Here is a 23,392-nt window from a genome sequence, read left to right as displayed (position 1 = left end):
TCCATTGAGAGCCTGCTGACGTACTGTATCACAGTATGGTACGGCAGCTGCACTGAGGCAGACAGGGTCAGGCTTCAGAGGGTAGTCAAGACAGCACAAAGAATCGTTGGCTGCCCTCTCCCCTCCCTGATGGACATCTACACCTCCCGCTGCATCAGCAGAGCAGGAACATCATCAAGGACAGCTCACACCCTGGCTTTGACCTCTGACCTGCTGCCCTCTGGCAGGAGCTACAGCAGCATCAAAGCCAGAACAAACAGATTCAAGAACAGTTTCTTCGCCAGAGCAATCACCACCCTGAACTCACACACTCACCCACTGTAACTGTGCAACACCCACATCTCTGTGCAATATTAGATAATTCATACTGAACAATATCTAGCATTCCTATATTGTGTAATATCCAATATTCATTCACTAGTGCAGTATTGAAGATGATGAATATTGCAATATTCATCATCTTCATTATTATATGTATACATTTATTTACTTAAAATGTTCAGATGCACCAATGTAGTTATGTATGTATATATTTTTATACATTCTATTTTTTGTATATTTTATACATTGTTTATTTTCTGTATATTTCTTGATTATACTAGACTATAATATTTTTATTTTTATTTTAGAGAGTTTGATTATCTGTTGCATGGTACTGAACAGGAGTGGCCCTCCAATCTCATTGTACATTCTGTATAATGACAATAAAGGCATTCTATTCTATTCTATTCTATTCTGAACCGCCTGCACTTCATTAGATCCTGGTCCAGCTGCTCTGTCAAACTCTCTGACATCGCCGACACTCTTCTAACCATCGCACTGGCCCCCAGTTGGACATCGGAGAGCGTGGAGATGGCATCGGGACCGTTCTTCTCGTCTCTGAAGAGAGTGTTTGAATCATCATCATCCTCCTTTCAGCACCTCCCATCGGAATAGGCTTTCTTGTTGTTGATCAAACATGTGCAGCTCTAAATGAAGCTTCAGCTGCTTTTTGTGACTTTCTCAGTGGCCTGGTGAAAAAAGACTGCTGTCTGCTCAAAGCTGCCTTTAACTCTCGGCCTTTTTCTGCCCGTAGCGCTGCCAGGTGGGTAGTTAGCGTGGAAGCTTGCGTGACATGTACTGAAATGTCTCCACATTGTGCCGCTTTGCCGTGGCCACAGTCAAATAAGACCTCCGCACTTTTCCTTCACTGTGGTGAAAAAGAGCTCTTCCTCCCAGTCACAGTGAAAAGGAGAAACTTTCTTTGGCTTTGCTGCCACATTTTTCTTTGGGGTAAAAACCACACCTAGCTCCCCATCGGAGCTACGCCACTGTTCTTACCTCTGCTCCCTGAAAGATGGCAGCTTGGATTACGCACAATATTGAACTTTGACCCCCGACAAGGTCCGTGTTCATTTATACATTTTCTTAAATTAAAACTGTATATTCAGTATTTTCAAATCTTCATTAATGCAAAGGTTATTTATTCAAAAACAACAACCACACAATTAATTCCACTGTTTAAATGACTAAGTGCTATTTCTAGAACATCTTGCGGGCGTCACACATGGTCCACGCGGGCGAACAGGTGCCCGCGGGCCCCGTGTTGACTACCTGTGATCTAGAGCACAGTAACATCCACAGTCACATCTGCCAAAAGTAATGGAATCAGGTTCAAATCTATCTGTAAATGTAATGGACTGAGGCGTTCCTAAACTTGGGAAAAAGGTGTGAAATGTTGAGCTTTGGTGAATAACCGTCAGTCCCAGCAAAGAGAACAATGTCATATCTGAGAAAAGAAAAAGCTTTTCAGAAAGATCATCAACTTTTTCAATTACACTTCACCCCAAATCAAACCCACATTTCCCCGTGCCTGTAGATCAATGTATCCATGGACACTGTATCAATGCCTTTGACTTACACTATATATAATAAAGGTATTGATCATGTGCTGCTCAAAGCACAATCAAATAAACTGCATTAACTGTGCCCCCTTCAATAGAGCTGTAATGTTAGCCATCAGCACCTTTATTTGATCATGTTGACAGCAGAAAAAAATATGAAATGGGTCCCAACAAGTTTTTGTTTGTTCCAATTTTTAGTAATTGGTCTTTCTGTAATGAAACACATGAATATTTCTGGCTATTTTGGCCACTATAATCTAATGACATTACCTGTAAAAGTAGGAAACTCAGAGCAGAACATTGTACACTGAACATGGTGGATATATAAAGCACAGAAACATACACTATACACAAGGTTCCCTGATAGGTTTGTGGTTTGTATCCACATGAACAGTGAGTGGGACCTTTGACAGAGTGTGTTCTTCTAGCAACACGGCCTAAATGAGTCATTGTCTCCAGAATCCCTGCAGCATCCACCCTGTGCAGAGATGCTGAAACCTGCCCCCACCTGGCACGCTGTCCCACTGCCTGCAGCTCTCCCTTCATCATTCTATAGCCTCTGTGTGGCATCCTCACTTTAACCCAGCCAACAAGGCTGTCCAGCTCCTCATCTGTGAGACCACTGTATGATCTCCTCACTGAGAGTCCAAACTCACGCATCCACCCAAACACTGTTCTTCTGCTGACAGCCAGCAGCTCGGCTATACTGGGGATGGACAGCTGCATGTTGGTGAGCTATTCAAGAGCGTCTCTACAAATCAGTTTGGACTGTCCTGTAACAGTGTGAAGAAGCTCTATATTAGTGGAAGTTTGAGCTCTCTCCTGTTCCTGCAGATGAAGAAGTCTGAATAAATGTGATGAGGCAACAACAACAACATCTTGTGGCAGTTCAAATCCATTTGTAAAGACTGAATAAGTCTCATTTCATGGCTCCAAACAAAGTGGAAATGATCTCAATCCAAAGGCTGATGTTGCAGAGCTTCCTGGAGCCTTCTGAGCAGCCTCTGCATCAACTGTCTCGCAGGCAACGGAGCCCAAAAGCAACAAAATCCTGCAAATGAATGAAGATACACATCTGTGCTCCTGTTTGACACAATAGATGAATATGATACTGTTACATATACCAGAGCAATACACACTGTGAATGACTGCAATACTCAGTACAGCTTTTTAATGAAGAAACGATTTTTCTTGAACTTTAATGAAGGAGGACGTCCTCCACATACACATTACTATGAATGTCATGGTAAGTACTTTAAAGAGAAGACGACAGCACCAATACTAAGGAGACAAAACCAGATTCAATCAACATGGATCAAAGATCAAAGTTAGAGGAGCAGCTGAAGAACAAAAAGCTGTGATCATTAAAGAACTTTGAGCTTTGGAGAAACATCACAAATGTTCACAATGATGAGAGCTTCATCCAAACCATCATTTCCATCAGGAAGCCACAACAGTCTACTATACATATAACAATGGAACAAGAATCACTTTGCTCTGTTTGCTCCAAATGAACTCTGTCCATCAATGAAGAGTGACTGACTGTGATGGCACTGGGATGGATTTAGTCCCAGACATCATTGACTGTATGATGAAAGCATTCAGCAACAATCTGTCATTAATGATGGTTTATTGTGTGGAAAGATTGAAACAGCTGCTCACAAACTACAGCCCATCTCTGCTCCCACAGCTCTCTGACAGACTGGAAACAAGATCTGACAGCAGATTGTTGGACTGAGTCCAAACACAGTGTGCTCTATGAGCAGCAGCATGGAGATCACATCCATGCTGATAGGATCATATTGGAGTTCTGTTTCCAAGTGCTGCTTTAAGCCTCTGATTGAATGGAGCAGAAATCAGGTCCATTTAAAGGCTCCAATCAGACTGCAGTCTGTAAGAGCATTTAAAGCAGCAACAGTTTCCTGAGTCGTCTCACCTTTGTCATTGTTGCTGATCCAACTGAAGGCAGCAACAAGAAGGCAGCTGGTGGTTTTCCATCAGAGGACAGGAGACATGAAGGTGCAGGATGAGGAGAGAAAGAGCAGCAGAAAGATGGAGCAGAGCTCATTGTGGATGAAGTCAAAGTAGCAGAGGACACTTTCAGCAACTGTGAGGATGGACAGACATAAGAGGCTCCTGTCAAAGGGCTGATCTCTCATTAGAAACATCTCTGAGGGATCCATCAGCAGAGCTCAAACTATTGTGCTGATCAACAGCAGCATTACATTTGGTCAGTTTGGGCTCTGGAACTTCAGCTGCTCTCCAAATGGATGAAAGACAAAGAATTGTGTTGGAGAATTCTTCCTGTAAGAAATGAAAATGATTCCATGTGTGAAACTGATAAAAGCTGCAGAGTTTGAACCGCTGGCTTTGACACTGCCTTTACAGAAAAGTGCAAACTTAGTGTGAACAGCTTAGAAAGAGAAACTGGGAGGATCCAGACACTACTGTGACACATTTATTGTTCCTGAATCAGCTCCAGAGTTCAGCTCTGTGCTCACATCTTTGGAAACAGCTGGATCTGACTGAGAAGTTGGGCTTTAACATGATAAACTTACATCAGCTAACACCATGTAGCGCTGGAACACAGGAGCTATTATTGCTGCAGATGGGCCTCTGTACACACATGGAGATATTGGAGCTATGAAGCATTTCTATTCTTTTACATTTAGGATTCATTTGGTGTCACTCAACAAGAACGAGAGGTTTCTAATTCACAGCGAGCTCTGAGCTGTAGTGCAGATGCAGTTCTATGTGTGCTTATTGATGCTAGCAGATGATCTGGGAGGATCAGGACAGCAGAGACTGCTAAGAAGTTCTGAGCCGTCTCGCTGCAGAGAAAGTGGAGTCACTCATCCTTGAAATGCTGCCAAGAGGCAGCTGGCAGGACTGAATGATGCTCTGCGTCTGTGCTGCAGCAGCCGTGGGCCACCGATCAGCCTGACAGATTAATAAGTACACAGAAAGAGGACGTGTTAAAGAGCTGTGAGAGAAAAATGAATGAGTGCACAATAAAGTGGACGTGTTAGGGAGAGTCTGCCATCAGCCTCGGATCAGTTCAACTCAGTTTGTGCTGAACGTTCAAAAAGTGACTCTCTGTTTGAAACTGGGGACAATATCCTGATCAGATCCAGTCAGATCCATGCAGACATACTCACTACTGCTCAGAGGTTTGGGCTCAGCTAGAAAACAACCTGATTTGAATAGAAAACTGGCTTTAATGGAATATTACATGAAGTTTATCAGCAATGATTTCACACGTTTTTAATCCAATCATTGATCATCAATCACTGATCATGTTTAAGGAAATATCTACACAGGCACACAGAAGCCCACTTTTAGTCCCTCTGAGTCCCTCCTGTGCTGTGATGTCACAGTGATGTCACAGTGATGTCACTGGGCTGCTCCAAAAGCTCCTGAAATGCCTCCAGTTGATTCTAAATGCTGCAGTGAAGCACTGACAGGATCTAGAAAGAGAGATCAGATTTCCCCTGTATGGGTTTGTCCCCATCAAATCCAGGATGGATTTCAAATCCTTCTCCTCACATCTGGCTGCGTCACGTCGCTCGTGTCATTGTGATCAGAACGATCCTCAGCAGCTTCATCAACATGTTCGTCTCCACTGCAGCAGAGGTCAGAGGTCACAAAGCTCGACTGAATCCAAAGAACAAACTCAGCTGTTCCCAATATTCTAATATTCTAAATATCCCATTTCCAGCCTACATTCATGGAAATGGGATGGTCAAAATATTAGGAACAGCTCTCAGTGTGACAGGTACAGGTCAGCAGCTCAGAAATGACTATTAAAGCAAAGAGCAGCTCTCAAACAGACTGAACTCTATAAAGCTCATGAAGGAGGATTCAGGCCTGTTTCATTACACTGCAGTGCTGTGATCTAGAGCAGTGGTCCCCAACCTTTTTTGAGCCGCGGACCGGTTTAGTGTTAGAAAATATTTCCACGGACCGGCTTTTAAAGTGTGGCGAATAAATACGTCAAAATAAATGATACGACCATAACCAAGTGTGATATTTTCTACGTATAATAATAAAAAACGGGAATCCACTTTGTATTCGTATGCAACTCTATCAGCAGCGTTCTCATAACATCCCGCCTCAACATGAATAACAGGCTCTCTGCCCACAGCGCTCCCTGGTCAGCTGTTAGAGCCATGGTAAAACATGCCTTCAAAATAAGATACACCGCAAAAACAAATACAGTAGAAATCACCTCAGTCGGATTCAAATGGCCCAGTTTGGGGTCTATTATCGAATTTCGCTGCAATGGCTTCTGCTTCATCTATGAATTTGTTTCTGCAAATTTTATAATCTGAAATTTTACTCGTAAGTGCAAGTTTGTAGCTTACACTTGCCACGATTATCCCCGGTGAAATGAACTGATATAAACACTAAAACAATTTCCAGGCGTTGTTAGTGTGTGTGTAGTTGTGCACGAACGAGCCGATGCGTGGAAGTGGGCGGACAGGAGCTGAGGAGGGTTTTAGCGCTAAACTCATCCAGTTTATGCGATCACATTTAACTGGAAATTTATTACAATGGGACCAGATTTTTCATCCGAGGTAGGTGAATATCCGACGGATTAATGTGATGATTTTATTGGAATTAATGTTAGGAAAAATCAGGCCCTGCAGATGCCATCCAACTAGAGCGAAAACCCGATTTGTGCGACTTCGACTTAGGTGATTTTTACTGTATAAAGCGCATGAAAAATACAACTCACCATAACACTGAATCAGTGTAAGCCCCCTGAGCTTGTTTCTCTGATACTCATTTTTGCTGGCTTCTGGTTTGACTGGGTTCGGCCGATTTCACATGGAGCGTGGCTGCAGAGCCGCGGTGTCAAGCGCTGGAGAGTCAGTTTGATGGCTGGGTCTACCTCACTGCTATCCCCGCTGTTGATAAATAAAAATGGTAAATGGACTAGTTCTTACATAGCGCTTTTCTACTCTTGTTGAGCACTCAAAAATTTAAAGAAGCGTTATGTAGGTCAACCAACCGATTTCGTTAGACAGGCCTGAAGCTTCTGGGTTTAATTTTAGCGGTGACGTATCATGTGAGCAGAAACGTCTTGACACGTCAAGAGGAAGTCATGGAGGGAAGTAACGGAGCGAATCCGCCCATTTTTCAAAATAAAATATAGTTTAGGCGCAGATAAGTAAAACGGAAATAATTTAAGTTATTTATTCTTTATGTGCGGCCCGGTACCAAATGTCCCACGGCCCGGTACCGGTCCACGGCCCGGGGGTTGGGGCCCTCTGATCTAGGGGACCTAATAAACTGGCACCTGTACATGTCACAGTGATCAGTTTGTTTCTGATCAGATCTCAAACATAGATACCACTTGGAAACCAGACGATGATGTCAGCTATCACACAGCGTGGCTGCAGACCTAACCTGCTCCGCAGCAGCTGATGGTCCACATTAGAGAGCAGCAGGTCCAAAGTTCATCTGCTGCTCACATGAATCCTGTGATGGAAGCTTTATTTCACTGCAGCTTTCTTCAGAGCATGTTTCAACATGTTGAGCTCATCAGTGAAAGTTAGACTCTGCTCACAAACTGGAATCAGCTCTGTTTGCTGCCACAGCTGCACTGGTTGCTTTCTTCCTGCCTCGTAGGGCGAGCTGTCTCTGCTCCCCTGTTGGAGGAGGTTCCCGCTCTTCAGTCCGCTCACCTGGATCTCAGCAGCCTCATCAAGCACACTATAAAGGAGCAGCTTCTGCATCCAGTCTCTAACAGATTGTCGGCCTCCCTGGAGCTGATTTGGTCACCTTAGTGTTTGTTCTCTGCACGTTTCCTCCTCTAAACTTAAAAATAGGTTCATTACTCGAAGCTTCAATTATAGCGCCCTCTCCTGGAAAAGTGCAGTGCTTTCAATGACACACCTGCATGCACGCGCTCACACACCTCAATGATCTGAAGCATCTTTGCATTGTTTGAGGCACACACGTTATGAGCAAATATCATGATATCAGGTTCTATTTACACATAAAGATGGATGAATGTGTGTGTTGTGTTATTGAGCAGAGTGCTGAGAAAACATGGCATTAACTGGCTGTGCTTGTGTAATCTTGATACGACAGCGTCCGTCATCACGTTGAAAGGACGAGCCAGCAAAGGTCGTCTTTAATTCATAACTCAGCAGTAACTGTTGGTCATAACAAGCTAAAACTGTACGAGTATGAACCTGCTGACTGTCTCGCTCTCGCTCCTTCACTCGTAACCAGCGAATCACCTGAACCAGTCACATGATTCATTCCGAGAATGAAGCAGTTGCTTCTTCGATCGTCATATGTCACGTGATTTCTTTCGCTCTGAAGCTTTGAAGCAGAGGTTCTCTGGAGATGTAAGCCCAGGGTTCGAAGCACGTATTGAAGCTTCGGTTTCAAACTCTCATCACTAGTGACGGGCAAATGAAGCTTTGTGAAGCACTTTGAGCCAATTGTTTGAAAGATGGGTTCATTACTGGAAGCTTCAGTTACAGCGCCCTCTCCTGGAGAAGTGCGCTGCCTGCTGGGGGCCGAGGGCTCAGGCCTCATCTGAGCATGCTCCATCTAAACAGAGGACAGGAACATGAGCGGGTACTGCAGCAACACTTGAAGATGAGTGAGAAGAGAAAGCTGCTGAAGTTAGGAGACATTAAATGATGCTCCGAGTGTATGGAGTAAGATAACTGTCAAAAAGGTGTGTGCACAGTTCTAATATTCGTATTCGTAATTGAGAAACTGTGTGGATTAGGATTAGTCTTGTGAATACAACTCTGATTTCTTTGACTATGAACTTCTCCCTTCTGTGTGGACACGAATTCAAGTTTGTGGGTACGAGTAGAAAAGTGTTGAAATGACGTCACAGGGCGGAGTAATCGATCCGCCATGGCGGAGTAGTCGATCCGCCATTATAACACAGCATGCGCCAAATTCAAAGATGGCTGAGGACAGTGGACCGCTTGGAGCTACCAGCTCAGGTGACGTGTCACAGGTAAGCTAAATAACGTGTGTATCCAGTATTTATATAGATATATTAGGAGAAAATGTTCTAATTAAAGTAATATACAGTTTTTGGACTTACGGACTTACTGCAGACTATAGTTTGTAAGCTAACAACATGCCGGTGAGCTAAGTTAGTGCTAGCATTACTAGCATTAGAAGTTGGCTCGTGCTAAATAGCACTGACCTGCAAATGATAAAATATTTATTTTGAGACAGTGTTGATTAAAAAGCAACTTTTATGGTTTTATCATTTGCATTATTTAGTGTATAAATAAATCTGATCATGCTAATCCTCCTCTCGGTCGTGCACGTTTTTTGTTTGTTTTTTAATGAAGCTGATGAGAAATCAATCCTCGTACCGGTGGATAACATTATTTATAATATCTGGGTTATATGTAGGTTTTAATGTGTATATTTATGTAGTCTTTTCTGTCATAATCGACATTAGGGATTGCGGGGAGCATTTGTGTCGCGATGACGTGGGCTGGGACACCAGTGTGTGGAAGGCAGAACTTCCATTCCTCCCTTTTAAAAAGTTACAGTTCATTTATTTAACCATCACCATTACTGTGAAGCTGTCCGATTACGGTATAAATAACCCATAAGACCAATTTCTTGGATATTTACTCCTTGAACCTCTTCTCCTCTGTCGTCCTCTGATCGGTCAGCGGAGCACCGTTGCTAGGGACGCCGGTGTCCCTAGCAACGGTGTGTTACACCTCTGTTTACGTAAATAACAGACGCGAGAATGCAGCGATTGACAACATTCAACATGTAATCGTTTTATCTTGCAAATTAATGATTGGCTAAGTTGTTAAAAATGCAACGTTTTGCAAAAAAGTATTTTGAATCTCTGCCCAGCCCAACGTTATATTACGTGGCATTGATGGAGTACTACATGATGTTTACCGACTAAGTTAGCAGTGGTGTCTAATGCATTAAAACTTAATTTTGTTGTTTACAGGGACCAGTGGCTACTCAATTATTGGAACGTTTGAAATCAAGGATTACAGATGTGTTAAGCCAACCACACTTGAATTTGGACTACTTCCAGTATGTGGTAAATCAAGAAGCATTTATTCTGACAGCTGCCTCTAATACTTTAAACATTCCAACTGAAATTGTAGAGTGTCTTTTATCCCTGCAAAGTAAGATCGATGCAGCTGTTTCCCAAGAGAGCCTGTATGCTTTTGTTAGAGTTGGAGGACAAGGCAGACCAAAGTTCCTTTTTTCTGAGGAACTTCTGTCCCAGCTCATCAACGTCCCCTTACCGGTGTCTTGCATAGCAAATCTGTTGGGTGTCAGCCAAAGCACAATCTTCCGGCGTATGCGTGAACTTGTATTGTCCACAAGATTTACATACAGCAACTTATCTGATAGTGAACTGGATGACGCTGTACGGTCAATAAAAAGCAGGATCCCAAATGCAGGATACAGAATGGTGAAAGGTTGTCTGCAAGCTGATGGGCATAGAGTTCAGTGGGATCGTATCAAGGAGTCCATGCACAGAGTTGATGCTCCAGGAGTTTTGGAAAGGATGACACACCTGGGGTGCATAGTGAGGAGGACCTACTTTGTGCAGGGGCCTTTGTCATTAGTACACGTAGACACAAACCACAAGCTGATACGGTAAGACATTTATTTACATATTTGTCTATTTCTTGGGAGTGACTACTCATTGCCCTTTTGTCTTTTATTTCCAAGGTACAACATCATCATATTTGGTGGAATAGATGGCTACTCGAGAAAGGTTTTTCACCTTTTATTACAGTTCTCTATTTTTTTTTATTTATTTATTTTTTTATTGTATTATCTTATTTATTACAGGGCTCTATTGGTGTTACCAATGCAGTTCACGTGTCCACACACATTATCTATACATTTTCAAAACCTTTCATAAAATTTATCATATTTTACTCCATCGCTTCACGTAGATGTCAGATGGCAATGATAAGGAGCAATGTCACCTCTGCTCACTGGTCTTCTAGAGCAGTTTTCTGAATATCCTCCTAAAAATCACAGAAAAGGAAAATGGGTTGCAATCAGAATGACTTCAAAACTCCTAAAAACACAAAAGGTTTTGTATTAATTTGGCCAATCATATGGAGAGAAAATGTGAGGGTAAAAAGGAGGTGAGAAGAAGATAATGGCAAGAAGGGGAGGTTAGAGTAGCAGGAGGATGACAAAAGCTGGTGGGAGGAGATACAGGAGGAGAGGAGCAGGGAATCAACATTTTAAAACATATATTCAGAACTTTGCAAAACATTTTGTTAATTCTAATTGATTTCTACAATGGTAGAAACCCTTTACCCAAAAATACATATGCTAATCAAGACATTTAGGGACATAATGCAGATCCATGTGTCAGAAAGCTTATTTTAATCTTATACATATGCTTGTGGTTCCTGACTTTTATCTTTTCCTGTTCTCATTGCTTTTGCTCTGTCTTTTGAATTTTCCTTTGGAGAGCAATGGAGATTCTGCAGATTCAAATGCTGGTTGTCTTTCTATACAGATTTTTTTTCTGCAACCAGCAACAAATAACCGCTCAAGCACTGCTCATTCATTATTTTTGAAGGCAGTAGAAAACTATGGCTGGCCTTCCAGGTAAACAACAATTAAACCGTGACTATTGTTTCTATGCCCTAACTACTCATTTCAGTGATGTTCGATGGAATATTTTGTTGTGATGATTATGACTGAACATTTCTCCCATGTATTTTCAAGGGTCAGAGGCGATGAAGGCGTTGAGAATGTCTTAATTGCTGAAACCATGTTCACTGTTAAAGGCACTGGAAGAGGGAGCTTCATAGCTGGGAGGAGTGTACATAATCAAAGGTTACAATAATATTTCACATAATTTCAAGAAGGGCTGGGTTCGATTCCACTTTGGCCCAGGCCTCTCTGTCTGTGTGCAGTTTGCATGTTCTCCCCGTGTCTGCGTGGGTTTCCTCCCACAGTCCAAAGACATGCACTTACTGGGGTTAGGTCAATCTGCTACTCTAAATTGTCCATAGGTGTGAATGTGAAAGGTTGTTTGTCTCTCTGTGTTGGCCCTGCGACCGGCTGGCGACCTGTACAGGGTGTGCCCTGCCCGCGACCCTGAACAGGATAAGCGGAAGAGGATGGATGGATAATTTACAGTATATCAGTAGTAAAATGGGAAGTTATTTTTGGAAAGTTTTAGTCAGACAATTGAAGTGATCAGTGTTCAGCTAAATAAGTCCTCTTTCTCACGTAGAATTGAACGGCTGTGGCGAGATGTCTGGACCTGTGTGACACACCTTTTCTATGAAGTTCTTCACAGTCTTGAGGAAGATGGCCTGTTGGACTTGGCAGATTCTGTTCATCTGTTTTGTGCCCACTATGTTTTCCTTCCACGTCTGGCAGCGGCCCTGCATAGCTTCACAGAAGGCTGGGACAACCATCCCCTAAGGACAGAAGGTGGACTCTCCCCAAACCAGCTCTGGGTTTTGGGTCACATGAAGAACCCTTGTGACCCAAATGAAGATTTGCAGGTTAGTTGAAGCTCAGACATGAAGCGTTGTGTACAAAGGCACAGTGCAGTTAACAAATAGAACAAGTCAGCAAAGCAAAATTTATAAAGGCTGTACTTCATGTTTAGATGACTTAAACATTATAGGCTTTTTCCTCTCTGGTTAATTGTTTTCCTTTGCCACTGCACTGTGCCTGTGTAGGTCAGTGTGTGGTTTTGTATGTTTTTTTTAAAAATATTTCTAAATTAGCTTCCAAGATAATTGCCCAATAATATTTTGGCTGAATTGTGATATCTACCTAGCACCGCTCACTTTACCATATATTATTGTGCTAAACACCCTAAAACATGACATTAGCAGTTATTCTATTGAGCTAAGAGGCATTTCATACAAAATATTAAATATTGTTTTTTTTCTTTTCAGAACACGGAGCTATTTGGAACAGACTGGGAAATGTTTGATGCTGTGCAAGAGGAACCATATGGCGTTCAAGTCCAGGAAATTGACTGTCCTCTGGATCCATATATTATGGAAACTGTACAGGCCATGATAAATCCGTTAGCATCATCAGAATCATTTGGCCGAGACATTTACATAACAATGATTCAGTGTATTGAAAATCTAACGGCAACACAAGAAATGACTGAGACGTAAGACCTTGTAAAACATTTGCAGGCAGTTTTGTTGGTTGGTTTTTTTTATTTTTTTTAAACAACTTTGGCAGGAACCATTATAAGAGAAATACTGCTTTTATAACACTTAAAAAATTGAAAACAGCAAGTTGTCTCCTGAAAATTACAAAAGAATAAAACAATTTGAAATGTCACAGTAACTTGGTTGTCTTACATTAGACTGAGTGGTTACACCCTGTCAAAAGTTTGCCCGAGGCATATGGCTTGAGTCAGGATGTTTTTGAACTCACTGTATGTTTTCAGGTGAGCTGAGGGGAATGTGACTGTTCGGCTGCAGGCGCTTACAGTTGGAAAACAGTGTGTTGTGTGTCACAGTCATGGTGGAATTCCATAGTTATCACAAAGTCCTTTTTTTCACTTGGCAGAACAGGCTTGTGCCGTTGTCCAGTCATCCACTGCATGATGCGTCCTACGGTCAAACCTTCTGGAGTGATGCTGTTGTTGCTGGGGTCCGCTTTTTCTTAATAAGGAGATTAACACAATGTTAGTCTGAATTGAAAGTAATTCATTTTAGTTATCAAAATTGATAAAATCACTTATAAAAACACAATATACACAAATGGTATTGAACTTTGACAAACAGTGGATAAATCAAAGTATAGAGTACACAAAGACATGAATAAAAGCAGCATTCGCTGTGACTAAGATGATTAGTTGAGGCAATTGTTCAGACACCTGCTGTTATTGTCATTAAAACTATGCAAGTCATCCATGTGTAAACAGTTCATGCCTAGTTTTATGAAACTGTTATCCTTGTCACAATATGACATTTAATTAATTTTAAATATCAATGTCAAGTTTCCAGAAATGCTTAGATTTCATGGGTTGTATAGGTTGAAGAAATTAACCATTTACAGTGCATAACCTCCTAATTACCCTTTATTGCTAAAACATACCAGAATCCTCAATTTCTTGGAGGTAGTCCTGGAGAAAGTTCATAATCTTCACTTCTTTCTGGTGCTTGGCAGAACCAGTCTCACTAAAGACAGGGCGGCTCCTCTCCAGGAGAAAGGTAGCATCCACCTTTAAGAAGGAGGAAGTGCATTTCAGTGCATTTCAACATTGTAATTGTTGCATAAAATATTCTTTGACAATTAAAAGCAGTCTAAAACTAAGAATATACCTCATCATCTTCCCCTGGAACAAACAGTGGTAGGCAGAGGTCTTCATGGGTCTTCATGATTTTTGGTAGGTCATAAAGCTGAAGGCCTTTTCTGATCTGGTCCAGCATCGGGATGAGTCTCACAGTGGAGTGAAGTACAACAGTTCTAATGGGGTCCCATTAATCAGGAGACTAAACATTAATGGTAAACCTGTTACATGTACAGGGGGGGGAAAAAAGACGAAACTGCTACATATAAAGAAGTTTAACAACCCAGTTTTGCATTAAACCAATGGATTACATGTTACATCCATGTTTTAGATCAAACAAGTAGCCTAAAGTACATCCAGAAAGTATTCACAGCACTCCCTTTTTTCCACATTTTATGTTTCCAAGTTATATTAAAGTAATTTTCTCTACACATTCTACAAATACCCTGTTATGTCAATGCTGAAAAAACATTTTAGACATTTTAGCTAATTTATAAATAAGACAAAGCAAGAAATCATATTTACATAAGTATTCGCAGCTTTTGCTTCATGCTTTGTTGATCCACCTTTGGCAGCAATTCCAGCCTCAAGTCTTTCTGAATCTGATACCACCTGTTTAGCTCTCCTGTCTTTAGGCAGTTTGGTTTATTCTTCTCTGCAGTTCTTCTCCAGCTCCATCAGGTTGGATGGTAGATGTCTGTGCAGCCATTTTCAGATCTCTCCATAAATGTTCAGAGTCTGGACTCTGGCTTAGCCACTGCAGAACATTCACATTTGAGACCTTGACCGCTAAGTTGTAAAAACATCTCAAAGATGATGGAAACAGCTCAATTTTGAGCTGGCAAAGGCTGTGAATACTTACATTAATGGGATTTCTTGGTTTTCTATTGTGAAAAACTCAATATGTTTACACATTGTCATAATGACTTATTTGTGTGTTGAATTTGAGAAAAGAGATTAACACAATTTGGAAAAAGGCCATAACATAAAATGTGGAAAAAGTGAAGCGCTGTGAATACTTTCTGAATGCATGGTAATTCAAGTCACAAATTCTTGTAGAATACGTGCTTGCCCTAATGAAAACCTACAACGTTACCAAAATACCTTATCATGGCATCTCTTCTTTCCATAGACACGATTCCAGTGTAGCCACAGGTCACAATATCGTCAACCAGGTCACTGATCTTGTCATCTGTGCTGTTTATCTGAAAACAAAGTGGATGTCAAGTGAAATGAAGTTGCATTGCATCACCATTTTCTGCAACAGTGGTTCCCAATCCTACTCCTTAGCCCCCCCCCCCCCCCCCCCGTCCTGGAAGCCACTGCTCTACAGGCAACAAACCCAAAGAGTAATTGTGCAAGTCATATCATAATAAGATTAATGCAATTACAGACTTTGATAAAATTTTATTTACCCTCTCAATAAGCTGTGATAGTTCAAAATCTGTTACATCACTGGCAGACACTTGTATACTGTCAGAATCACCAGAGCAGAGATATCTGAAGCACCAGTCGCGCAAGAAGTTGGGGCAAGGTCTGCCTTGTGCAAGGCTAGCTGCCATGATCTCTCCCACACTCCTAACCAAAACAAAACATTGCATATAAACTGCAATATTTACAATGATATAAAAGAGCTTTAAGTAGTGTAGGAATTATGCTAAAAGAGAATACAGAAGAGGGATTTCACTATGCACCTGAAGAAGTTTGAGTCCAAACTGTTGAGACAATAAACAGGATTCTTCCCTTTCTTATCTGACCCTCCAACAAAGAGTCTGTTTTCGACCTCTGCCAGCATTTCTGCAAAACAGAAAAATACAGAAAATATGAAAGGTCTCGTTTGTCTCTCTCTTTAACAATTACCATTTAAACACACTACACCGCCAGAGGCCCCCTGTTGACAATGCGTCAACTGGGTCTGATTTGACAAATATGGACAAACAGGATTGAGATGAATTATCTACGCATCAGTCAAAACAAAATTCTTGGAATTATATCCAGTATGCAGATAACCAAGAACACAAAGGTAGGGAATTATCGTTTATCCTGCACATGGCCTTGTAAGAATTTAATGACCACATTTGTTCTCTTATCGTGAAATTAAATATAGACAAGCATTTGTACCTGTGAGAAATTCTCTGCTAAGGGCACCAGTATCAATGCCTGCCTCACCGAAGAATGTGACCTTAAGTCTAGATTTGGGTGATGTCTTTTTCTGCCGTTGCCACTGTTGCATGCCTCTGCTGAAGAGGTCAGATCGAGAAACACAGATAGAAAATGTGTTCGTTTCATTAACTTGATGAGTGATCCAATCCAAGATTTCCTCTGTACTGGAATTATAAACAAAAGATAAAAAATAAGATAAGACACCAGCATGTACTTCCTGAACGTGTTATTTACTTATTTATTCCTTGTTAAGCATTAAGCATTTGAATAAAAACACAAATTAGATATGGTTTTACTGTCTGTATAATTTCATAGGTGTTATTATTCTGGGTCTTTGTAAGTGTGTGGCATGGCACAACAATTGCCATAACTGCTATACTGGTGAGATTCTAAGGGGTGAGAACAGGCCTCAAATAAGTCAACATAAGAGCAAAATGTGTCACAAACATACCATGTTTTTGGATTAATAAATTTGTCTGTGATCACACTCCAATACATGACAAAGCTTTTCAACAGCAAAAAGATAAACGATACCGCTGTATCTCTTTGAAGTGTATATTATCCTGATAACATAATTTGCCATCATAACCACTTAATGTACAATATTACCTTTGAAATGTACTGATTTGACCGACTGCTCCTGATCCACTTGACTCGTGACAGTCATTATCTGAAGGTCTGCACACAAAAGAAATAGGCTATTCAAAATATCTTGACATAAACACTCGCATACATATAACATTTTGCAAGGCAATTTCCTCATATGTAATTTGTCAAATGAATGAGGTACACATTTAAAAGGCTACAGTCAGTGAAATCATTAATATTACCTTAATCCACATGTGGCTGCATGGACTTCAATTATGTCAACGTGAAATGCATTGTTGCACACAGGACACTCTGATGTCTAAAAAACAGAATTCAGGGAGCATATAAATAAAAACTTTAATTATTCCTGAGATTAAGATCTAAATCTACCAAAAAGGCACAAACAATTTTACCTGGTCTGACTGGTTGCAAGTGGAATCTCTAAATTCATCATGTTCTTTGCAACTTTCCTGGGGAAGAAAACAATAATATGCAAGTGTTCAGAGCACAATACAGAAAGACATTTCTTTTTCCAAGATAAATGGCTGTAAAATAAAGCCAAAAAGACTAAGCTTTGACATACCTCTTCAGCAGAACAACTCAAATCTACAAGTTCTGTCTTGCATTCCTTGATGTGCACTGGAAGAATCTGAAGTGGCACCATTTTCTTGCAAGTTGTACACTGGGCTTTGGGCATTTTCTCAAACTCCTTTGCTTCGGGTGGTAGTGAAATTGTATCAAGTTCTTCTTGTAAAGGACAAATGTACAATGTGTATTTTCCACTGCTAGTCACCACTTTTAACTGCTGGCCAGTGTATCCATGTAGATCTGGAGGGATAACAACCAAGTTCCGCCACCCACTTCCACCTAAAATTGAAAAGGTTACTGACACTAAACCAGTGGTTCTCAAATCCAGGCCTCGTGGCCCGGTGTCCTGCAGGTTTTAGATTTGTCTCTGATCCAACACACCTGAATGAAATGTCTGAATTACCTCCTCAGTATGCACTCAAGTTCTCCAGAGTCCTGCTAATGACTTCTATGTTTGATTCAGGTGTGTTGGCTCAGGGACACATCTAAAATCTGCAGGACACCGGGCCACGAGGCCCGGATTTGAGAATCACTGCACTAAACAAACCTGAATATACAAACTACTCCTATAGAGTAGTTACATTAATCCAATGTATACACCTACATACCTGTGGATTTGTGCAGCATCCAGCCACCACAGATGTTTGCCAGTCTTGGATATACATTCACAAGCAAATCTGAAATCTTAACAGACAAAAGTAAGGTTAAAAGCTTTAGTGCAATGACTTATATTTATGAACTGCTGTCTATGTCATCATGCATACATTAACTAAATCATGCATGAAGATAAAATTTAAGATGGATGTTTTTCACTTTAGACATGACTTGACACAAGGCAGTAAATGAAGTGTAGCATACCTCTGAATGTGTCATGTTTTCAGATATGGTTAGAGAACGTTTTCCAAGGCCAGCAAGCATGAGTGGCAGTTCCTCCTCTCCTTTTGGTGTTTTTTCATATTGTTTTTCAAGAAGAAAGAAATTCACCAAGAAACTCTTCCCAAATTCGTTTGTCCTATATGGTGCAAAGCGCCTTTTTCCTCTTGCCTCTTTTTTAAAAAATCCTGGAAAAGACCTAAAAAGATGGCATAGCCTAGAATTGTTATCTTTTATATTCCATCAGCAAAAAAAAACCTAACTCAGAAGACATCTACATTCTCAAGGATTATGTTTTCTAAAATTTGTTTTACACAATATTTTACATGGTGATGGTCTGAAGCTCCAGAAAATATTCTAAGAGCAATGATCTGTGTATCCTACCGAGCCATTTCTTGTTTCACTGAGAGTCCAGGGCCACTGAGTTGAGCTCTTTGTTGCAGTGCCTGCTGAGGCCTCACTGTGGTCACTGACTGCACTGCCTGACCAACAGCAGCTTCTCCTGTGTTGCCCTGTCTGACTGGCCTTACATTCAGTGGTACGCTGTTACTTAACATCAAAACAAGGTTTTGTGCTGTGTTTATGATCTCTCTTAATTGGACCTGAGTGTGAAAAAAGACAATATTGAATAGCAAAGGCCACAGACATGGTTATTATTCACTATTTTATAGAATGCCTAACTTCTTCTTAAAGTCCAAGCTTGGGGTCATCTATGCCTAACAGCAAGCAAGTCTGGTACAGCAGAAAGCAATTGTGTACACCTGACCTCAAGCAAATGGGTGCATACAAATATTAATGATTATTGGCTCGGAAAAATCATCATGTAGTACTCCATCAATTCCACGTAATATAACGTTGGGCTGGGCAGAGATTCAAAATACTTTTTTGCAAAACGTTGCATTTTTAACAACTTAGCCAATCATTAATTTGCAAGATAAAACGATTACATGTTGAATGTTGTCAATCGCTGCATTCTCGCGTCTGTTATTTACGTAAACAGAGGTGTAACACACCGTTGCTAGGGACGGCGGTGTCCCTAGCAACGGTGCTCCGCTGACCGATCAGAGGACGACAGAGGAGAAGAGGTTCAAGGAGTAAATATCCAAGAAATTGGTCTTATGGGTTATTTATACCGTAATTGGACAGCTTCACAGTAATGGTGATGGTTAAATAAATGAACTGTAACTTTTTAAAAGGGAGGAATGGAAGTTCTGCCTTCCACGCACTGGTGTCCCAGCCCACGTCATCGCGACACAAATGCTCCCCGCAATCCCTAATGTCGATTATGACAGAAAAGACTACATAAATATACACATTAAAACCTATATATAACCCTTATATTATAAATAATGTTATCCACCGGTACGAGGATTGATTTATCGTCATCTTCATTAAAAAAAAAACAAAAAAAACACAGGCATGGCCGAGAGCAGGGTTAGATTTATTTATACACTAAATAATGGAAATAATAAAACCATAATTGTTGCATTTTAATCAACACTGTCTCAAAATAAATATTTTTTCATTTGCAGGTCAGTGCTATTTAGCACGAGCCGACTTCTAATGCTAGTAATGCTAGCACTAACTTAGCTCACCGTCATGTTGTTAGCTTACAAACTACAGTCTGCAGTAAGTCTATAAGTCCAAAAACTGTATATTACTTAAACTAAACTAAAAATTTTCTCTTAAAATATCTATATAAATACTGGATACACACGTTATTGAGCTTACCTGTGACATGTCACCTGAGTTGGTAGCTCCAAGCGGTCCACTGTCTTTAGCCATCTTTGAATTTGGCGCATGCTGTGTTATAATGGCGGATCGACTACTCCGCCCCGTGACGTCATTTCAACACTTTTCTACTCGTACCCACAAACTTGAATTCGTGTCCACACAGAAGGGAGAAGTTCGTAGTCAAAGAAATCAGAGTTGTATTCACAAGACTAATCCTAATCCACACAGTTTCTCAATTACGAATACGAATATTAGAACTGTGCACACACCTTTTTGACAGTTATCTTACTCCATACGAGTGAAGCCTCTTTGTTTGCTGTAAAGCAGCTCTGTGATGCACAGAGAGTTCTGCTCAGCTCTTTGAGCCCTTTAGTAATATAATCACTGATGTCAGCGTGGGTCACTGATCCAGGAGCAGCTCAGCCTGTCTCAGTGAGTGCTGAAGAACAGCTTCATCATCATCATCAGCATCATCATCAGCAGCAGCAGCATCTCCTGCAGTTTATCTTCTCACCAGCAGAGGGCAACAAATCAGCTTCAATGGAGCACCAAACTCCTTCACAGTTAATGTCCACTACATGTTAGTTATATTAGAGCTCTGCTGAGCTTCATCCATAATTAAACATCATTACAGTGTTTGTCCAGTTAGATCAATGACAAACTGGTCACTGATACAGGTCTCCTTTGGTCTCCATTTACACCTCCAGATGCAGGAAAAGGGCCACCTGCATCCTGAAGGACCCCACACACCCAGCACACACTTTTTGTTCCCCTCCCCTCAGGCAGGAGACTGAGGAGCATCAAGAGCAGGACCCCCAGACTGAGGAACTCTGCTGGGGCTGTGTAGCTGGGCTGCTGTTTCACACACTTATGCTGCTGTTTCACACACTCATGCTGCTGTTTCACACACTCATGCTGCTGTTTCACACACTCATGCTGCTGTTTCACACACTTATGCTGCTGTTTCACACACTCATGCTGCTGTTTCACACACTCATGCTGCTGTTTCACACACTTATGCTGCTGTTTCACACACTCATGCTGCTGTCATAAGTCACTGCTGTGGCACCACAGGTCTCTGCCATCACTCCACATCCTGAACTGTCATGTTCACACTTATCTGTAATGTAAATGAGGTCATCATAAGGGTAGGGTATTGAGGGTGACACATTAGAGTTCTCCTTGATTCCTGTGTATTCAAACCCCCAAATCTGAAGCGCTAACATTTGATTTTTTCTATTCTAACACAATTGATATCTTTGTGAATCTGTTCATTCTGGAACTGAAATAGAAAAATAGAAAAAATACAAATATTTGACACAACAGTGAGCCTCTCAGAGATTCTGTATCACTTTCAGTTATTATCAGTTTTCCTGATTCAACACACACACACATCTGCTCTGTCCTTTGTTGTGTTAGTCAGCGGTTCATAGTAAAAATGTTTGGGTGAGTTTTGTCTGATATCTGGCTGATTTTATAAATATAAAAATATGGGGATTCATTCTCCAATCAAAGGAAAAGTATCATTCAAATATTTGTAAGCAGGTGGTTTTCAGTAGGTCCAATTCTGTCAAACATGAAATATACTCTTGTTCATCAAATGTGCAGAAAGAAGAGGAAAACGCCCACTTAAATCAAACAGGCTCACTGCTCACATGTTCATAACTATAAGCAGACCCTTTATGCTTTAGCTCACATGTCAAACTCAAGGCCTGTGACATCATTTCATATGGATATTATTAATGGCTGTGGGTAAACAGGGCTCTCACCACTTGTACTACAAATCCCACAATGCACTGCAACAGCTACTGAACAGGCCTGTGCACTAACCCGTTTCTCCATGTTGCCAAAGACACATATTGATCAGTGATCAGTGGATAAAAACTTGGCTCAGCACTTTTTACAGTTACAAATGTGCAAGTGGAAAGTGGAGAGCAGGGATTTTCCAAACAGGTGAGGCGAAGGACCTGATCGCTGACATCGGAGGGAAAACTTGTGCCTCTTCTCCTCGATGTGCGGGGAAGAGAGCGGATTGGTGGGACGGATACGGGAGAAGATGCAGAGGGAGACCTGCACAGGTGAGCTGACAGAGCATCACTGCGTCACACAGCAGGAAACGCTGCAGCAAAGTCCTGAAGACACAACGCGCCGCAACACACAGTGAAGTTTATAAGGGTCAAAGGTTTAAGTCGCTGCAGTTTCAGTCTTTTATGGTGACGTGCATTATCACACAGGTGCTTAGAGCTACCTGTGGAAACCTGTCAGAAAGTAAAGTCTCAGCTGGGCGCCGGGATGAAAGGTGGCTGTGCGAGTCGGCTTTTCTCTGCGACATAATGAAGCATCTTATTGCGTCTCTGTGCGGACCCTGTGATTACACGTGTGATTGTCCAAAAACAAATCAGCTCAGGTCTCCACCGCTGTGTTTGCAGCTGCACTTTCTGCTAATAAACTGCACACACGGCACAGTTTACGCAGCGTTTTTCTGACTGTGAAGTGCAGAAGTTCACAAGACAGTTTTTACCTGAAAAACTTTGAATCAGCTTGAAATATATTCATTTTCCCTGATGTTATTTTAAAGGAAAATATAATTTTATATATTATTTAATGTGTTGAGGAAAAGGTTGCTGTATTCTGGCCCTTCAAGTTCATATTGCTGATGAAATGATTATTTTGAATCCTATTTGGTGGCTTTTTGGCCCGTCCTGTGACTGAGTTTGACAGTTTTAGCTCCTAAAGGCTCCTAAATGTAAGCAGGAAAAGCCTGAATGTTGTTGAGGATGATTTCAAACAAGGATGAGAGACAGCAGCACTCTGGGTCACGTCTTAGCTAATATGATCATGTAATACCTCGTCCTCTTTTTCCTTCTGGCTCCTCCGTGATCATCCACCCTCCTCCATGTGGACACCAGAGGAGAGGCTGTGCAGCTGCTGCCTGGAGCTGCACTGCAGTGTTAACACAGCTCAGTGTGGCAGCTTCTTATTCAGAGTCTGTGTGTGGAAAAAAGAACCCACTGTTTGAAGCATCAATAGAACCTTTATTCCAGATGTTCTACAGACGTTCATGCAGCAGTTACATAAATAAACAGATAAACTGAGGGAGTGAAAAACAAATGAGAAAAACACATTAATTGTTATATTGATTATTATCAGCAGAAAGAAGAATGAATCAATCCTCAGATTAATGTTTATCATCATTAAAGGCCAGAATGATAAAAACATCAGTATTCTGTACATTTCTTATAGATTTTTATACATTAACTTTGAATTTGATCTCTTA

At 41.2% G+C, this 23,392-nt stretch overlaps 2 protein-coding genes across 5 annotated transcripts; one reads left to right on the top strand and one right to left on the bottom strand.

Moving 5' to 3' along the window:
* Nucleotides 1-8,419: 8,419 nt before the first annotated feature.
* Nucleotides 8,420-13,217, top strand: LOC115775376 (uncharacterized). Of its 2 annotated transcripts, none has more exons than XM_030722910.1 (7): nt 8,420-8,877; nt 9,853-10,517; nt 10,593-10,638; nt 11,404-11,495; nt 11,616-11,726; nt 12,130-12,332; nt 12,809-13,217. In XM_030722910.1, exons 1-7 carry the CDS (start codon nt 8,740-8,742, stop codon nt 12,844-12,846), a joined length of 1,293 nt encoding a protein of 430 aa, XP_030578770.1. In that variant the 5' UTR covers nt 8,420-8,739; the 3' UTR covers nt 12,847-13,217. The 2 variants fall into 2 exon arrangements, with proteins under 2 accessions (XP_030578770.1, XP_030578769.1); XM_030722909.1 differs by having other exon boundaries at nt 8,429-8,877; nt 12,130-12,406.
* Nucleotides 13,218-13,522: 305 nt separating this feature from the next.
* LOC115775375 (uncharacterized) lies at nt 13,523-19,367 on the bottom strand. Of its 3 annotated transcripts, XR_004019306.1 has the most exons (14): nt 18,766-19,367; nt 18,367-18,580; nt 18,117-18,192; nt 17,504-17,787; nt 17,334-17,390; nt 17,163-17,239; nt 16,942-17,010; nt 16,291-16,496; nt 15,864-15,966; nt 15,585-15,747; nt 15,274-15,374; nt 14,201-14,390; nt 13,974-14,100; nt 13,523-13,537 (listed from the first exon to the last, which is right to left on the bottom strand). XR_004019306.1 is itself a non-coding variant. In XM_030722907.1 (12 exons), exons 1-12 carry the CDS (start codon nt 18,936-18,938, stop codon nt 14,022-14,024), a joined length of 1,602 nt encoding a protein of 533 aa, XP_030578767.1. In that variant the 5' UTR covers nt 18,939-19,367; the 3' UTR covers nt 13,974-14,021. The 3 variants fall into 3 exon arrangements, 2 of the variants coding, with proteins under 2 accessions (XP_030578767.1, XP_030578768.1); XM_030722907.1 differs by lacking the exons at nt 13,523-13,537; nt 14,201-14,390; XM_030722908.1 differs by lacking the exons at nt 13,523-13,537; nt 14,201-14,390 and having other exon boundaries at nt 16,291-16,409.
* Nucleotides 19,368-23,392: the final 4,025 nt, after the last annotated feature.

The sequence above is a fragment of the Archocentrus centrarchus genome, unplaced genomic scaffold (assembly GCF_007364275.1).
Source record: "Archocentrus centrarchus isolate MPI-CPG fArcCen1 unplaced genomic scaffold, fArcCen1 scaffold_111_ctg1, whole genome shotgun sequence".
Classification (NCBI taxonomy): domain Eukaryota; kingdom Metazoa; phylum Chordata; class Actinopteri; order Cichliformes; family Cichlidae; genus Archocentrus; species Archocentrus centrarchus.
The sequence above is the reverse complement of the archived record's forward strand: the minus strand, read 5'-3'. Positions and strand labels throughout refer to the sequence as shown.